The following is a 16,698-nucleotide window of genomic DNA, read 5'->3' as shown; positions in this document are numbered from 1 at the left end:
TATTGCAGGCACATCTCATGAGAGGAGCAACTCTAACAATGCATTAGTCATCAATATGGTCTGTTTGTTTCTTCCTACTTAAATGATCAATCTTTGAGTATTTAGAGTCGCACACTGCAGTTGTCAAGGTGACTCAAACAGGAGTCAATTGTGCATTTGTTGAAGACTGTTTTCAGTCATGGATCTGGTGCTCGAGTGAGTATTTATGTCGGCAGAACCATGCATGACTCAAAATAAACTACAATGCCCATGTTCATCTTAACCAGTGGCTCATTGATGTGTTTTTGATTGTTTTTAGACAACACTGGAGCTCTACGACACACAATATTTAAATGTTTGGTCTTTTCATGGTTTTTGTATAGGACACTAGATGTGTATTGATTACCACTTTCTTTTGAAATATCAGGAAACAGAGAAAATCATTGCTGAACTCAATGAGACTTGGGAAGAGAAACTTCGCCGAACGGAAGCCATTAGAATGGAAAGGTGAGATATACCATATGTACAGTATATATATATATATATATATACATATATATATATAAAATATGATATATATATCATATATACGCATACATTGTCTTTATTGTCTTGTGAAGAAAGACAATAATTCATACACACAGAGACAACAGGCTAATAACAGAAAACTGTATAAAAAGACTACTAATAGATTATAATATATTCTAAAACATAGTTAATAATCCTGTTTTTCTCGTCTATAAAATGACTCATTTTAAAATGACTATAACTTGCATGAAGAAGTAGGTGCAAAGGTAGAGCAGGTTTAAAGAATAGCATGTATAGTTGTCCCTCTTGACCAAAGGTTGTTGCTATTTGAGTATTAAGCAAATAATAAACAATGGGGTCGTTTGTGCAGTTTGCACGTGGAAAATGAGCCACTTTGTACTGTGCAGCATGTCAACTATATTGTTGTGTGAGGCATCTCGAAAGAAGATCCTGCAGGGTCTTGGTTCACGGAGTGTTGTGTTCGTCCACAGAGAGGCCTTGCTGGCAGAAATGGGGGTAGCGATGCGAGAAGATGGTGGGACCGTTGGCGTGTTCTCCCCCAAGAAGGTAAGAAGACACGAGGCATCGGCAAAACTCTCCTCTGTGATCTAAAACTGACCATTTACATTACTCACTGAAATGCTTGTTTATTTACCCCAAAGCCCTCCGATAGCCCTAGAATGCCCCAGGCTGTGTTTATCGACAATGTCGGGCTGTTTTCGCCCAATGAGGTTTGTAGCTGTGAAGTGTTTAAAGCTGCCTCCCTCTCTTGACTGCTCTGAAGTCTCACTTCAACAGGAGCCTCGAGGCACATCAGTCGAGGGTTTCTCTTTTTTTCTTAGTGTTATCTGAAATCTCCTTCATTAGACACTTCAAACACTTCCTCGCAGCGCCGAAGGCAGCAATGGGTGTAAACATGAGCGGGATGGGGGGTGCAGCCCTAGAACATCAGGCACTGAACACTCATGCGGTGAAGCTGTGGGGAGTGAATTTGACTGCATGGCTTTAACTATTTCTGATTGTTTCAAAGATTGATTTTCAGCTCTCTGGTATGCATATGTTATACTCTAAATAACATATGGATAATGAACGATTGATTGATTCATGATTATTACTGACCACATTTTTACAGTCAGTAAATGGTTCCTTGTTCTGCTTCAGACACCTCATCTGGTGAATCTCAACGAGGATCCTCTGATGTCGGAGTGTCTGCTGTACTACATTAAAGACGGGATGACCAGGTGAGATGTTGTCACATTTAACCATCGTTATTGAAGTGCTTAATGCATTATCAGTTTCCATATAAAATCCGGAGCGTATTTATTTGTTCTGACATCATATCGTCACTTCTTCTTGTAGGGTCGGTCGTGTAGACGCCAGCAGTCGTCAGGATATAGTCCTCAGCGGCCACTTCATCAAGGACGAGCACTGCACCTTCACCAGTTCTACTGGTCCAACAAGAGAAAGTGAGCGACCTTCATCTGGGCTTTTGGTTGTGTACGTCACAGCTTGATGTTGACAGACAGGAAGTGGAGCCTCATATTGCCCTCTCTGTTCTCAATTAGTTGTTGTCCTGGAGCCGTGTGAAGGAGCTGAGACTTATGTCAACGGAAAGAGAGTGACCGAGCCCACTGTCCTCAAATCAGGTCCGTAAGCTCTCTGTGACTTTCACCTCTGCTTATGCATGGTACCTTGTAACAACGTGTGCCATTTTGACCTCTTATTTGTGTAAAGGAAATCGCATCATCCTGGGGAAGAGCCACGTGTTCCGGTTCAACCACCCTGTGCAGGCCCGGGCCGAGAGGGAGAGGACGCCATGTGCAGAAACCCCCGCTGAGCCCGTGGACTGGGCCTTCGCCCAGAGGGAGCTACTGGACAAACAGGGCATCGACATGAAACATGAAATGGAGCAAAGGTACTTTGGGGGGGGGGGGGAAAGTGAGCCATTTATTCATTCATATGACACGGAAACCTTGCAGCACAGAGCACTGTAAATGGCATGCTGCTCCCGGAACACCAAGGTAGTGTTTCCTTTGAGGCGGTTGTGTTATGATATGGTGTAGTTGGTGGACCCAAACACACACTGACACAGCAGATTTAATCCGGCCAAGGACTTTATTCATAAACCAGCAGGCGGAAACCAAGTATAAACAAACAAACCAACGCCAAACTGTCCAGCGGGTCAAAGTCACTCCACTTCTCGGAGTCGGGAGGGAAACTCAACCGAAATGCCGTGGTACTTAAGCCAGCGATCACTGGGATGAGCCACAGCTGAGCCAAAGAAGAGGGGCGTGGTCGTGGGCGGAACACAGGGGTGGAAACTAGGCCCTCAATAACAAAACAGACAGGGGCAAAACAGAGGAGCACACACTAGGAGCAGACAGAAATCCTAACAGTACCCCCCTCAACGGGAGCCTCTTGGTGGTAATCACTTATGAGCCCTGGATCAAAGATCCGTGAACAGGGCGCCCAGCACCGCTCCTCAGGTCCATAACCCTTCCAGTCCACCAGGTACTGACACCCCCTACCTCAACAGCGGACATACAGGAGGCGATTGACCGTGTAGACGGGGCCCCCCTCGATGAGGCGGTTCTGGCGGAGGATTTAGGGGGCTGGAGACAACGAGCTTGAGGAGGGAGCAGACAGAGGAGCACACAGAGGAGCAGACAGAGGAGCAGACAGAGGAGCAGACAGAGGAGCAGACAGAGGAGCACACAGAGGAGCACACAGAGGAGCAGACAGAGGAGCACACAGAGGAGCACACAGAGGAGCACACAGAGGAGCAGACAGAGGAGCAGACAGAGGAGCAGACAGAGGAGCAGACAGAGGAGCACACAGAGGAGCACACAGAGGAGCAGACAGAGGAGCAGACAGAGGAGCACACAGAGGAGCAGACAGAGGAGCAGACAGAGGAGCAGACAGAGGAGCACACAGAGGAGCACACAGAGGAGCAGACAGAGGAGCAGACAGAGGAGCACACAGAGGAGCAGACAGAGGAGCAGACAGAGGAGCACACAGAGGAGCAGACAGAGGAGCACAGAGGAGCAGACAGAGGAGCACACAGAGGAGCAGACAGAGGAGCAGACAGAGGAGCACACAGAGGAGCAGACAGAGGAGCAGACAGAGGAGCACAGAGGAGCAGACAGAGGAGCAGACAGAGGAGCAGACAGAGGAGCACACATAGGAGCACACAGAGGAGCAGACAGAGGAGCACACAGAGGAGCAGACAGAGGAGCAGACAGAGGAGCAGACAGAGGAGCACACAGAGGAGCAGACAGAGGAGCACACAGAGGAGCAGACAGAGGAGCACAGAGGAGCAGACAGAGGAGCAGACAGAGGAGCACACAGAGGAGCAGACAGAGGAGCACACAGAGGAGCAGACAGAGGAGCAGACAGAGGAGCAGACAGAGGAGCAGACAGAGGAGCACACAGAGGAGCAGACAGAGGAGCAGACAGAGGAGCAGACAGAGGAGCAGACAGAGGAGCAGACAGAGGAGCAGACAGAGGAGCAGACAGAGGAGCACACAGAGGAGCAGACAGAGGAGCAGACAGAGGAGCACACAGAGGAGCAGACAGAGGAGCACACAGGAATCCTAACAGGTTGTTGTTTTTGTCTTCAGGCTGCAGGAGTTGGAGGACCAGTATCGCAAAGAAAGAGAGGAAGCCAACAACCTTCTGGAGCAGCAAAGACTGGTACAGTAGTGAGCAGCTTTGTGTGCTGTTGTCATTAATCATTGAAGCCACGGGAAGGTGGATCCAACTGAAACTTTTGAGCACTATCTAAAGAGGTTTTTTGGCATGTTTTTATTTCAAACATACACTGTACTAAAATCTAAAGATGCTAATAGAAAATCCATTATTTATTATTTATTATTTAATTGTCTAGGATTATGAGAGCAAGCTAGAGGCTCTTCAGAAGCAAGTGGACAGTTACTACCCAGAAACCCTTGAAGAAGAGGAAGACCCAGAAGAGGAAGGTAGTGCAAATGATTAGACATGTGCCTATATCTGTGTTAGTACTCATACTAAAGATGGTGTTTTATCTTTCTTTTTTACTTGCTGCCACCAGTGCAATGGACAGAGAGGGAAGGAGAGCTGGCTTTGTGGAGCTTTCGTAAGTGGCGGTGCTACCAGTTCACCTCTCTCCGTGACCTGTTATGGGGCAATGCCATCTTCCTTAAGGAGGCCAATGCCATCAGCGTGGAGCTCAAGAAGAAGGTGCAACATGCTGTTATCATTTCAGCTGACCGTAGCTCCACAGATAGATGTTATAACGCGTCTTTCTGACCACACCGATGCTTGTCCTGTGCCCCTGCAGGTTCAGTTCCAGTTTGTGCTGCTCACAGACACACTCTACTCCCCGCTGCCTCCAGACCTGTTGCCACCAGAGGCGACCAAGGACAGAGAGAAGCGGCAGTTCCCACGCACCATCGTGGCAGTGGAGGTGCAGGATCAGAAAAACGGAGCCACCCACTATTGGACATTAGAAAAACTAAGGTACATGAACAAGTCTGTACACAACAATGTTTTTAAAAGTCTGATATACTCTCATTGTACAATATAATAATGTAAAAACAACAGGGATCAATTGTACAAAAAGTATTACTCAGTAATATCACAACTGTTGCTGCTTCTTGCAGGCAGAGGCTGGATCTCATGAGAGAGATGTACGACCGCGCTGCTGATGTGCCCAACAATACCGCTGAAGACGGGGACAACGTGATGACCGGAGGGGACCCCTTTTATGACCGCTTCCCTTGGTTCCGTCTGGTTGGCAGGTAAATGCTGCGTTGGCCCTGTGCAGTATGTGGACAGGGCAGGAAGGCCAAAGGCAGACAGAGCCAGGGTTAGACATTCCATTCGGGACAATGGGAGGCTGTTAACTACCACATATTGTTCCGAGGGTCAACTGATGGACACCAGCACAAAGCAGTCTGCAGCCCACTTCCCAGTCTGTGTACCAGTCATCAAATCTTTGCATTACAACAGATATTTTAAATGAATAGAATTAATTAAATTAACAAACTTGTGCCATATCTTCTCTTCACTAAGAGGTTTTAATTCAACTTTTCCAAATGTAATGTGCTTTGTAAATGAATGAAGTCCTGAACACGGTTGGATTTGACAACCAATTCAAATGATCAGTTGATCAGTTAATGCCCATCCATTATGGGAAAAATCATCTGGAACATTTCAGATCGATATTTTCTTCAGTCCTCCCACTCAAAGCCTGCTGTTTCTTTCTCTCCCAAGCTCTCTTTCTCTCTCTCTCTCTCTCTCTTTCTCTCTCTTTCTCTCTCTCTCTCTCTCTCTCTCTTTCTCTCTCTCTCTCTCTCTCTCTCTCTCTCTCTCTCTCTCTCTCTCTCTCTCTCTCTTGCAAACAGGTCCTGTTACATAATATTTAGCACCAAGCCTTTAATGGTATTTAGCTCCTGCAAGACAAGCAACAATGATTGGGCAGTAATCTGAAACATGTCTCCTTAAAATATGAAAATATGTCTGTTAGCTCATTTAGATTTTTTTGTAAGCCCTGAGAGCCGAGTAAGAAAAAAAAGAACATGTGAAATTGAGTTTTCCACTAAAAATATTTCTCAGTTCCTTAAAAAAAAAATCTCTGGAAAAACTTCCAAGTATTATTTTGTGTTTTGTTGTTGTAATACTCATTACGGCCACAATCGGCTAAAGTGCACCTCTACCCCATGTATTTCTTTTTTAGACATTAATCTTTTCTTCCCGGTGAGTTTTAATTTCACCGTGCACTCTAAAAACCAGGCACATAAATTGTGTGTTAGCAAGTTATGTCAATTAAAAGTAGACGGCGGTCAGCACGCCTCCAGTTTGGTGAAACTGACAAGAGTACCATCACAGGAGCAACGCAGGGTGCTGCTGTGGACGGGGGCAGCAACACATAGCCACCTAAAACAATCAGTATTCACTATAATGAGAATATTTTCACAGCCTTACCTTGCCATCAGGCAGCCCTCTCAAACAGGGATCTGAAGCTATCTGCGGACTCTCCAAAGCCACGACACTCCTTTTGACAAAAACAGTTGGGAGTTGCTGTTATACTGCTGCCCAGTTATTTTGTGTTACGTTGAGTAGTTGGGCTTCAACAAAGTGACATCATAACACTAACGCACTCCCCGATGCGGGAGACGTTCTGGAGGTAAAATGACTGTTTGGGTCAAAGGAGTCTGGTGGCTTTGAAGAGGGCATAGATGGATTCAGAAAGGGCTTTGTGAGGGTAACATGGAGTGTATGCAGCATACGCTTAAACTGATACAGATTCTTTTAGGTGTGGAACACAAGTTTTGCTGCTGCCCTCGTCCACAGCAGTACATGGCTTGGCCCCTGTGCTGGTACTCTCGTCTGCTTCTCCATCTCCTGTTACTCATCCACTGACCATGGATAACTACCCCATACAACCCCACCTCAAAAACATCTACTATCCCTTTTGAAAGGAAGGCAGGTTGTCTCCTGTGGTCCAGTCCATCTCTGGTGCTCTACCGCCCCTCTTGTTTGAACAAGTGTGTGCTTTCTGTCCAACTGTTCTAACCTAGTTCCCATGTCTCTGGCTGCACCAGAAACCCCATTTTCAACACATGCATGAGCGAGCGCATGAGTGACCCCACCCCGTCCCCGACCCTCTCCAACTCTGAAATTACTGAGCTGGCTGACCCGCAGCGGGGGGGTCGAGGGGAGGAGTTTGAGGAGTTGGAGGACCTGGACGATGATATCTTTTTGGACGACCCGTGCTCGGAGCTCGGGGGAGAGGAGGAGGAGGAGGAGGAGGATGATGATGATGATGATGATGATGATGATGATGAGGGAGAGCTCTGCCGAGGCTCCGGCGAAGGCCAGGATCCCTTTTACGACCGCTCACCATTATTCAGTGTAGTGGGAAGGTTGGTGAGGTTTCGGGAGCATGCTGGTTGGAGGAAACTAGCTCTTTCACGCTGAGACACAGGGTCCGATTGCCTCGGTAGATATCAGCACAGACGACGTGGAACAGTGCGCTCTCACAAAGTCCTCAAAGTCCTGTGTGCATGAGGACATGTGATATACATGTTTCTGTAACCTTTAGCTGTAATATCAACATGGAGTTGGGGCATTTCAGTTGGATAGCGTCAGTGGAGATTTGAGCAATTTATTTGATTTGATCTCCTTAAACAACGAGCCATTTTAGTTTCTGCTCCCTGTCTTAATTGTCACGCTGTCTCATGTTTGAGAAACAAATGTTCTCAAATGTCAGACCGCGACACCGATTTATTGTTTTCATGAACATGATACTGAGCAGACATTTCTGGGCTTCAGGGTTTATCCCTTTGCTCTCTATCTTTAATCTCATCAAATTTGACTGCAGCTTGATTTTTCTTTTGTTTTTGTTTTTGGCTAACTGTTTCTTCACACTAACGCAGGCTAAAAGCTCCTCCCACATATTAGGATTAGACCTGTAAAAGCAGTCAGCCCAGGGGTGGGTCAGTTCATTCCACTTGTTTCCATGGAAATTCAAGCAAAGTTGACGCTCAACGGCTGCTTGAGGTGTGTGTCTCACTTACGTGTGGCTAAAAGCAAACTGGTGGCTTTTAAAGAAGACCATTCACTGAGCACTGACATGTCTCATGGAGTACTATTCAGGTCGGATTTGCACAACACGGGAACCCACAGCGAGAAGCTTCTCACCACGCTGTGGCAGCCTGAATAAGCATGAAAGAGTCTGGAAACGATTCATGTGAAATAGCAAAGTAGTGTTCAAGGAAGACTCAAAATCTCAAGATGAAAGAGCTGGTTTCTACTGCAGCTGTCTCTTTTAGGCATGCCAGAGCACAAGTCTTTTCATTTTGACCTTTTTTGTCAATTTTTTTACTTGAATACGTCAGATGATGAACTGGTGCCCCTCTTTTGCACACATTAGCACTTCGTCCCAGGAGGTGCACTTTGATTTCTGATGTCATTCGTTGTTTTTTTTCTTTTTCTTTTTTTGGTGTAGCATTCAGTACATCAAGCTGTTGGCACTTTCTATTCAAGCTGAGCCATGTTCCGTATGATGATTTCTGTTCCATTTGCTTTTGATTCCTTTGAGTCGAGACGTTGAAAGCATATTTGTTCACCTGTTTTTGTCCTGAGCATGCCTTCTTTGCACCTCACCAATCTTGTCATAAGCCACTCCCTTGCCACCCCCTTAATGTCTACCCCAATTGTCTCATGGGAAATGTAGTCCTTGACTGCAAGATCAAGCACTGTCGCTAAAAACTACAGATTGAGAAACCAAGAAATAGGAACATTCCTAGTCCAGCTGTTCCTTACGACCCAAGTATTTTCAAATCTAATGCAAAGATACAGAGTGCCTTCAGTGCTCTGGACATTTGATATGTAGTGTAGCGTTTTCATATTGAGGCATGTCCAAGATGCACTTGTTAGTGCAGTAGCATGTAATCATTAAGCAATGAAAAAAACCAAACAACAGCATTATTATTCTAGGACTGGAATGTATTGCTCATGAGGAAATCATCTGCTGTCCAGCTGAGTAGTGAGCTGGTTGTTTTGCAATCATTTAAAGAATTCAAAGTTGACCCTCACACACATGCTCCTTAGCCTCACCAAGCTTTCATCGGTACAATGCAACAGTTAAGCAATACTGCATGTGACCCATCATTATTTAGTAGATGGTGAGGGAAGAAACAGCCCCGCAAAGCGATAGTAAAGGGCAGCCATGGCCGTCGCAAGAGCAGTCCCAGCTTCTGTTTGGTTGCTTTGCAGCTGTGTGTTCTGTTGTCCAGTGAGATGTTATCAAGTGTGAGCTGTCTCCTGTGATCAGTTGTTTCTCATCTTTTTCCGCCTCTCTCTCTCTCGCTCTCTTCTTTCTGCTTCCGGTTCAGGGCTTTTGTCTATCTGAGTAACCTGCTGTACCCGGTTCCTCTTGTCCACCGCGTGGCCATCGTCAGCGAGAGGGGCGAAGTGAAGGGCTTCCTCCGGGTGGCGGTGCAAGCCATATCAGGTAAGGCTCGCACCCTCAGCCTCGCCGCTGCTGTGACGGAGGCGGCGTGGCGGGATCGTCAGGGCAGGCGTGTGCGTGACTTCTTGAGGGAGTGAAGTGAAGGTGCTTTGTGTTTCCCTCCAGCTGACGAGGAAGCTCCCGACTACGGCTCGGGAGTGAGGCAGTCGGGCACTGCCAAGATCTCCTTTGAGGATCAGCAATATGAAAAGGTAGACAAATGAATCGCCCCAAGTAGACCATGCAGGATCCACCTGTGTAAACCAACCCGCCAACCGGTCCCCCTTGCGACTTGCTTTTGCAGTTCCAGTCCGAGACCTGCTCCGTGGGACTGTCCCGCACGGGGGCTTCACAGGAGGAGCTTCGTTTCGTGGAGGGAGAGGGGCAGAACGCAGAGCTGGGACCCTCAGCTGATGAGGTCAACAATAACACATGTGCGGGTAATCGTATTTTATGAGTGAGTGGATGCATGTTTTGTGTGTTTGGGTGTGTGTGTGTGTGTGTGTGTGTGTGTGTAGTAGGTATGGGCAACATGGCCAAAATCTTCTATTGCATTATGGTTCTTTTCATATCTTGATAACGATATTTATATCACAATATAGCATGTTTTCTGGTAATTCATTGGCAGAATAGTCTCCATACATGACGTTGGTTATATTCAAGGATATAAAGATAATGTTTTGTCAACACAGGGATGCACAACGAAATTCCGTTGTAGCCCACATAACAAACAACACGAAAACAGTAGTGCATTTCTTTTATTTATATCATGTAGATTGTAAACGGCAGCAACAAAACAATTCACAAACAATTTAACATGAGGAAAAAAACATTGTCCATCAACTTTGACTGTTTGAACACCAAACATCATGACCACCGCAGGCCTGCTCTCGGTCCTGCTGTCCGCTCGTCTCGTGCAGCTTGACCCGGGTCCTCTGTGTCGATTTGGGCTCAACAGTCACCGACCTCCACCCATCTCCACGCATCAGACAGCCTACAGCATGCTGGGTAGTGGAGTAGCCTCAAGTCCTAGCTGGGTTAGCTTTGCTTCCATGTCGCCTCTCCTCCCAGGGGCAGTTTGGTTCAGTGTGTAGTGGCCCACTCGGTCCAGAATTGGCCTAATTCTGGCACACCTGTCCAATAGACTCATGCCAAACGGATTGATTCTGTGTAAGACTCTCGGTGGGTCAAAACATTACATTACATTGAGCTTTTAAAGCGACTTACATTCACACAGCGTAGATACAGCTACAGGGAGAAATGCAGGGTTAAGTGTCTTGCTCAAGGACACATCGACTAGTGAGAGGGGATCGATCCTTTGATTGAAAGACGGACCTGCTCACCACTGACCCACAGTCGCCGGGAGCAGGTGATAACTTGGCCCAAATCAGCCGGAGTCAGCGCCCCAAAGCCTAGAAAAACCTCATCCAGCCACTGGCTACGGTGCAACAAAACAACCGTGCATAGCCTGGCTGACGGCTACCCAGACTGCCGGCTTCAACCTCTGTCTGATTTTGATCGTTTCCCCACAGCTGGCGTAGATGAGCTGAAGAGTCAGGACGGCCTGCTTGACACATCCCTGGAGCACCTGAGGATGGGCAACGTCTTCACCTTCAGGGTGACCGTCCTGCAAGCCTCCAGCATCTCTGCAGAATATGCCGACATCTTTTGCCAGTTCAAGTAAAGATGTTTTCATTATGTTCACCCCCCCCCCCCCCCCCCAAGATTGTCAATATTTATTATTTATCATATTTCTTTTACAGTTTCACATGTAAATGATGCAACTTGGATTGATTTCAGCTTCATCCACCGCCACGATGAGGCCTTCTCCACCGAACCCCTAAAAAACACGGGCCGCGGCCCCCCTCTGGGCTTCTACCACGTGCAGAATGTAAGAAGCACCTGCAGTGTGTACAATGTTGAGCTGTGAGGTTTGAATAGGTGAAGTGCTTTAACATCACTGCGTTGTTTCTATAGATTGCTGTTGAGGTCACTAAATCCTTCGTTGACTACATCAAGACTCAGCCAATAGTGTTTGAGGTGTTTGGACACTACCAGAAACAGCCTTTTCTTCCACTCTGTAAAGACGTCATCAGGTACCTGGTTAAGAAGTCTACCGGCAGACAGAGAACATGTATACGCTTGTGTTTCCGTAAAATGACAGGCGCTTGTTATTTCCACTACCAGTCCGCTCCGTCCCTGCAGACGACAGTTCCCACGAGTGATGCCCCTGTCCAAGCCAGGTAAATAGACTCTTTGCAGAGTGGCTTGAATTCCTCCATTTATTCATGTTGTACTGTCTTCGTACTGGTCTGCCTGCAAGTCATGTCATCGTAGCTTCATGTTGTTGGGTATGAGCAGTAGACTCTGACGCCTCGCCGGACCGGGAGAAATCGCTGGACCTGATCCGATACCTGGTCCCAGATGTGTTCAATGGGGTGCTGGTGGACTCGTTGTCAGACCACGCTCTGTCTGCCGCTGGCTTGGCTGCTTCCTTCTTACTGGAAGGAAACGAGCGAGCTCAGCTGACAGCTCCGCCCATCTCGATCTGTTCAGTTATTAAAGCTCAGAAGCCGGGTTGGTTATTTGATGTCGGATCCAAGTGAATCCTGTGACTGCAAGCCTTTTTATATCAAGTGTTAGTCTTGGTGGGACTTTAAACTTTACTCCCTAAGCAGGTAATGAATTGACTTTTATATCCGAGTGCACAACGTGTTACTTTTATGGAGCGGAAAAGGCTGCTATGACAACAAGCAGCAACTCAAACGTAACACTGAAGTCTTTACTTCTATTGGGCCGATGTTCTGTAAATTGAGTGTCCCAAAACATAACAAATAATTAGCTATTATGGTCTTTCTTGAAAATGAAACTATTTGATATAAAAAGGTGGTTGTCTTGCGTCCGGACTCAGATGGATTGGCTCTCTGGTGTGTTGACTGTGACCTGCGTGTTGGCTTCTCCTCTCAGTCCTCCCTCTTGTTGAACTGGATCACAGCGCCTTTCTGCTGCAGGAGTTGGCCATGAATAATACTCTTAAGATGGGAATGTTAAATATCTATTTATTACATCGATAAGACTTTATTGATCTCCAGTTATAGCCGTATGGAAAAACATGCAAAAGAGGGAGGAAACTGCAAAAGAACTATACAACAAAATAATAATGAAGGAAATACCAATTATATACATCAATACACCAATAAGTAGGCAATACTGCATACATTATTTGTTCTTTGTTGCATGATATAAAATACTACTTCATATTTCTAATATACTATGAATGATGTTTGCTCGAGCTATGGACAAACGCTTCACTCCTTTTGGGAAACTACCTTCAATTGGAGGAACTAACAATGAGACTAGATTTAATCATTGCCACAAAACAATGCTGAACAACAGTACGATACTGGAGGAGGAGAGTAATGTTGGAAGAGTTTGTGCATATGCTTTTCCTCAAGCCCGAGCTGCTAAAGGTTCATGAATGCATAAGTAAAAATCTGAAATAACACAAGGAACTTTAGTGATATTCTCCTTTTTAAGAGAGGGCTGCAGGAGCTGCCTATAAATCCGCCGAAGGAAAGGAGCTTGTTCTCCAGGAAGAAGTGGCTCCTTTCTTTCTCTGCATCACTGGTTTCCTTTCTTCTTGCCTCTCTTCCCCGCGTAGGTGTAGAGCAGCTCCACGCTGTTACCCACAAGTCCGCTCTCCACCTGTCTTACACGCTTCTTATCTCCCCCCCAAACACAGTACCTGCCACCAAGCTGACAGCTATGACTCGCCCTCAGGCGGGACCCTGCCACTGCAAATATGATCTCATGGTGTTCTTTGAGATATGTGAGCTGGAGGCCACTGGAGAGTAAGTATCCTGGGTAGAGCTTCCCTTAGTGAATAGGGATAGTGAAAACGATGTAAAAAGTAAAACGTTGCACCAAATGCCTTCAGCACCGTTACTCAGTGGCTTGTTGTCATCCGTTACATGCAGCTACATCCCTGCAGTGGTGGACCACAGAGGAGGAATGCCTTGTCATGGCACATTCCTGCTGCACCAGGTACGCCCATCACATAGTGAGCAGATATGATGTTTGGAATATCTGAACCGAGTATAACCACTCCTCCTTTTTCGGTCTTCTCTTGACGACCTCAGGGCCTCCAGAGGAGAATCACCGTCACCATTGTACACGAGTCAGGAGGTGACATGGAGTGGAAGGATATCCGTGAGCTGGTTGTGGGTGAGTTTGGTTATCAGCCCTTCTCGCCCCGTTAACCAAACCGTGATGTGGCCTCGTGCGCGAGATGTTCTCACTGGGACACTTGTGTCTTCCTAGGTCGACTCCGCAACACCCCCGAAGCTGATGAGACCATCATTGACCCTAATATTCTGTCTCTCAACATCTTGTCTGCTAGTTACGTCAGACCCATGAGGGATGACCGGTACGTACTGGTGGAGACATTTGATGGAAAGATCTTTGCAAACACTGGGCCAGCACTTTTTGGAATAGGTTTTATTCGATGTTCAATATATATATATATATATATATATATATATGGTCGATGGGAATTCAGTATTAGTGCCCACGCATATGTTATTTGTTTATTACAAGGTTGTGGCAGCTTGGCTGACTTTGGAAACAATTGGATGATTCAACCAGAGTGTTATCTGAGGACCTCACTTTCTTACCGTTGTGACAGCTCCTGCATGGAGCAGGCAGATAGTAGTGGAACTGCTGTACTTGTCCTTGAAAAGCATGGCACAAGATTGAACCCCAGCAAGTCATTTTGTGATCTTTTATTATTGTGTCTCTCACACAGAAAAACATCCAAGAGCAAAGTCAATTGAAAAATCTAAACGTTTTTTTATTATCTGCCACATTTGAGTGCGCTGGCTGTGCGACCCTGGCTGGTGTTATCTGTGCTTATTGTTTGTTTGATTGCCATCATTGTGCCTACACGTTGCATCTCACCATGTTTTACCGCCTCACCTCTAACCCGTCTCACCTCTCGGCAATGATTAGAGCCACTAACCTGCTGGTAGACTCCAAAGAGCCACACATTTTGACTAAGCACCCTGGATTGACTGTGTGAACGGGTCTCATACAGCAGCACACCAACGACACTAAATGCATGTCTTTCTAACTCTAGCTGCATGTATCACTGCTTAGTGCAAAATCACTAATAAACTGCCTCTCTGTATTTGGACTCAATGTGATGCCATAAGTTGGATATACAACATTCCATCATCACTTTATTGAATCCCATGATTAACTGAAGATTACAAAGAAAAAACACTCTCTGTTAATCATGCCCTGACAAATGTCATGTCTAATTTAAAATACAAAATAAATATAAAGTTAGCTCCTTGTGACTGACATGTACCTACGACTTTGGTCCTAAGTCCTTAAATAGTGGTAAAGTGTGTGTGTTGCTCTGCAGCCAGCCAGTAGGGGGCAGTAGGTTTCTTTTCAGACTTCTAATGACAACCTGTGTTAAATGTTATGTGGGTAGCATTATTTATTGTTTACTGGCATAACAAATCCCTATTAACTCTTCACTGTTTTTTCATTTAACATCCAAAATCACTTACCATCAACATGCACATAAAGTAGTAGCATATGTCATAGGGTGTATTTACAATGGTTTTGGGATTTTTATATTAATGTCTTTTATCCAAAAATTATTATATTACCCAAAAGTATTTTTGCCATTCAACTTACGCTTTTTGTGACCCTCTGTTTTTCGGCTCATTGCTTAATGCCTCTGCTTTCCCAACAAAAAGCCAAACGACAGCAGCAACCGCCGTCCCCCAGACCTGGGTTCACTGAGCTTTAGTCTAACGTCCAGCTCGACCGCCTGGTGCCGCGCCCTTAAGGTTGTTCAGCCCTCGGCGTTTGTCCTGTGGCTTAAGGGCTCAGCACCAGGTCCGGTTGTGGTCAAGTGTGGTCTCTGCTCAGTCGCATCAAGGTATATATGGATGCTAACATTTCTCTCCCTCCAAGTCCACTAACAGAATGTTGTTTTGTTTTTTTTTGCTTTTGCAGACAGTTTCTTGATTCGGACATGCCTAGGTATATTACTTTGCCTCTCTTGTCCTGCTCTTAAGTTACACAGACGCCCTGTCATTCCCACTTTTTCTCTCCTCCTCTGCCATCGCTGTCAGCAATTCATCCGTCCTCTTTGTTGTCTCCCCTTCATGAGAAGTGAGAAGGGCGGTGGCTCTGCATGTCCCTGGTTGTCTTGCCTCGCTGGCTGTGTGTGCGTGTGCGTGTGTGTGTGTGTGTGTGCGTGCGTGTGTGTGTGTGTGTGTGTCGAGCTGTTATCAGGCTGCGGTACGTGGTGGAACAGGGTCTGCATGGCTCGCTTCTCGTGGACTGTCCGTGGCTGTGTCTCTACCGGAGGTGTCGTGGGGCCAGTACCACACTCTCTGATTCCAGATTGTTTTCAGCTCTTGATTTAAAAAGTGACATGATTGTGCTCCCATCAGTGGTGTTGCTGAAGAAATTCAGCATGGCTAAGAGGTGTTAGTACTTGCCAGTAGAGGGTGTAAGTGATCCATTATTACAGCCCAGTTCCATTGGGATGCTCCTGTCCCGAGCAAGGAAACGGCTGTTTATTTGCCACTTGCTTCACTCTGTTTGTTATTTTCATATTGCAGTGAAGCAATATTGTGAATCCATGGATATGCTTTTCATCTAATCTAATCCCAACAGAGAGCGAGTATTTCCCATCACAGCTCCAGATTATTAACAGTCCGCCCTGTAATATGGATCACATCATTTACAGTACCCGCTGTGGCGCGCTGTTAAAATGCAGCCATTAAAATGTAATCCACTGAACCATTACCTCACCAGTAGCACTTTGCTCAGAATTGCGGCGATGTTGTGAAGATTGTTGAATGTGGTACCTCGGTGGAGCTCTGCCAAAGGCCAGAAACAAACGGGCCCTCACATGTGACGCCAGCAGCATGACTTCAATCCTGGCTCCCGTGTTTTTAGGAGGTAGTAAAAACGCAGCGAAGCACATGTTGGTGCAGTGCAAAGAGGAAATTGCTCCGTTGTAGTGTAAGCGAACACTTTCCTACTGCTGGGAAAGAAGTGCGCGTGTATTTGCTAATTACTTCAAAAACAGGCCATCTCTCCACTGAATCCCCTTTTCTCCACACAGCACAGCAGTGAGTCCTCCTGACTAGAGTCAACTCGGTTCAATG

General features: G+C 46.2%; 1 protein-coding gene across 1 annotated transcript in view; it reads left to right on the top strand.

The window, feature by feature from the left end:
* Positions 1 to 16,698, top strand: part of kif1aa (kinesin family member 1Aa) — a 41,701-nt gene that overhangs the window by 17,976 nt on the left and 7,027 nt on the right. Inside the window, exons 16-38 of the mRNA XM_034530183.1 lie at positions 407 to 486; positions 999 to 1,074; positions 1,669 to 1,748; positions 1,867 to 1,973; positions 2,073 to 2,153; positions 2,242 to 2,422; positions 4,128 to 4,200; positions 4,394 to 4,484; positions 4,577 to 4,725; positions 4,826 to 5,004; positions 5,148 to 5,285; positions 7,092 to 7,412; positions 9,387 to 9,505; positions 9,629 to 9,714; positions 9,807 to 9,936; positions 11,035 to 11,182; positions 11,303 to 11,393; positions 11,480 to 11,598; positions 11,690 to 11,745; positions 13,245 to 13,353; positions 13,480 to 13,546; positions 13,642 to 13,726; positions 13,823 to 13,928. Of these exons, the coding sequence (XP_034386074.1) occupies positions 407 to 486; positions 999 to 1,074; positions 1,669 to 1,748; positions 1,867 to 1,973; positions 2,073 to 2,153; positions 2,242 to 2,422; positions 4,128 to 4,200; positions 4,394 to 4,484; positions 4,577 to 4,725; positions 4,826 to 5,004; positions 5,148 to 5,285; positions 7,092 to 7,412; positions 9,387 to 9,505; positions 9,629 to 9,714; positions 9,807 to 9,936; positions 11,035 to 11,182; positions 11,303 to 11,393; positions 11,480 to 11,598; positions 11,690 to 11,745; positions 13,245 to 13,353; positions 13,480 to 13,546; positions 13,642 to 13,726; positions 13,823 to 13,928 (2,672 nt within the window). The remainder of the gene's footprint in view (positions 1 to 406; positions 487 to 998; positions 1,075 to 1,668; positions 1,749 to 1,866; positions 1,974 to 2,072; positions 2,154 to 2,241; positions 2,423 to 4,127; positions 4,201 to 4,393; positions 4,485 to 4,576; positions 4,726 to 4,825; positions 5,005 to 5,147; positions 5,286 to 7,091; positions 7,413 to 9,386; positions 9,506 to 9,628; positions 9,715 to 9,806; positions 9,937 to 11,034; positions 11,183 to 11,302; positions 11,394 to 11,479; positions 11,599 to 11,689; positions 11,746 to 13,244; positions 13,354 to 13,479; positions 13,547 to 13,641; positions 13,727 to 13,822; positions 13,929 to 16,698) is intronic.

This window comes from Cyclopterus lumpus, chromosome 4 (genome assembly GCF_009769545.1).
Source record: "Cyclopterus lumpus isolate fCycLum1 chromosome 4, fCycLum1.pri, whole genome shotgun sequence".
Taxonomy (NCBI): Eukaryota; Metazoa; Chordata; class Actinopteri; order Perciformes; family Cyclopteridae; genus Cyclopterus; species Cyclopterus lumpus.
Note: the sequence above shows the minus strand (reverse complement) of the source record. Positions and strands in the feature narration are given on the sequence as shown.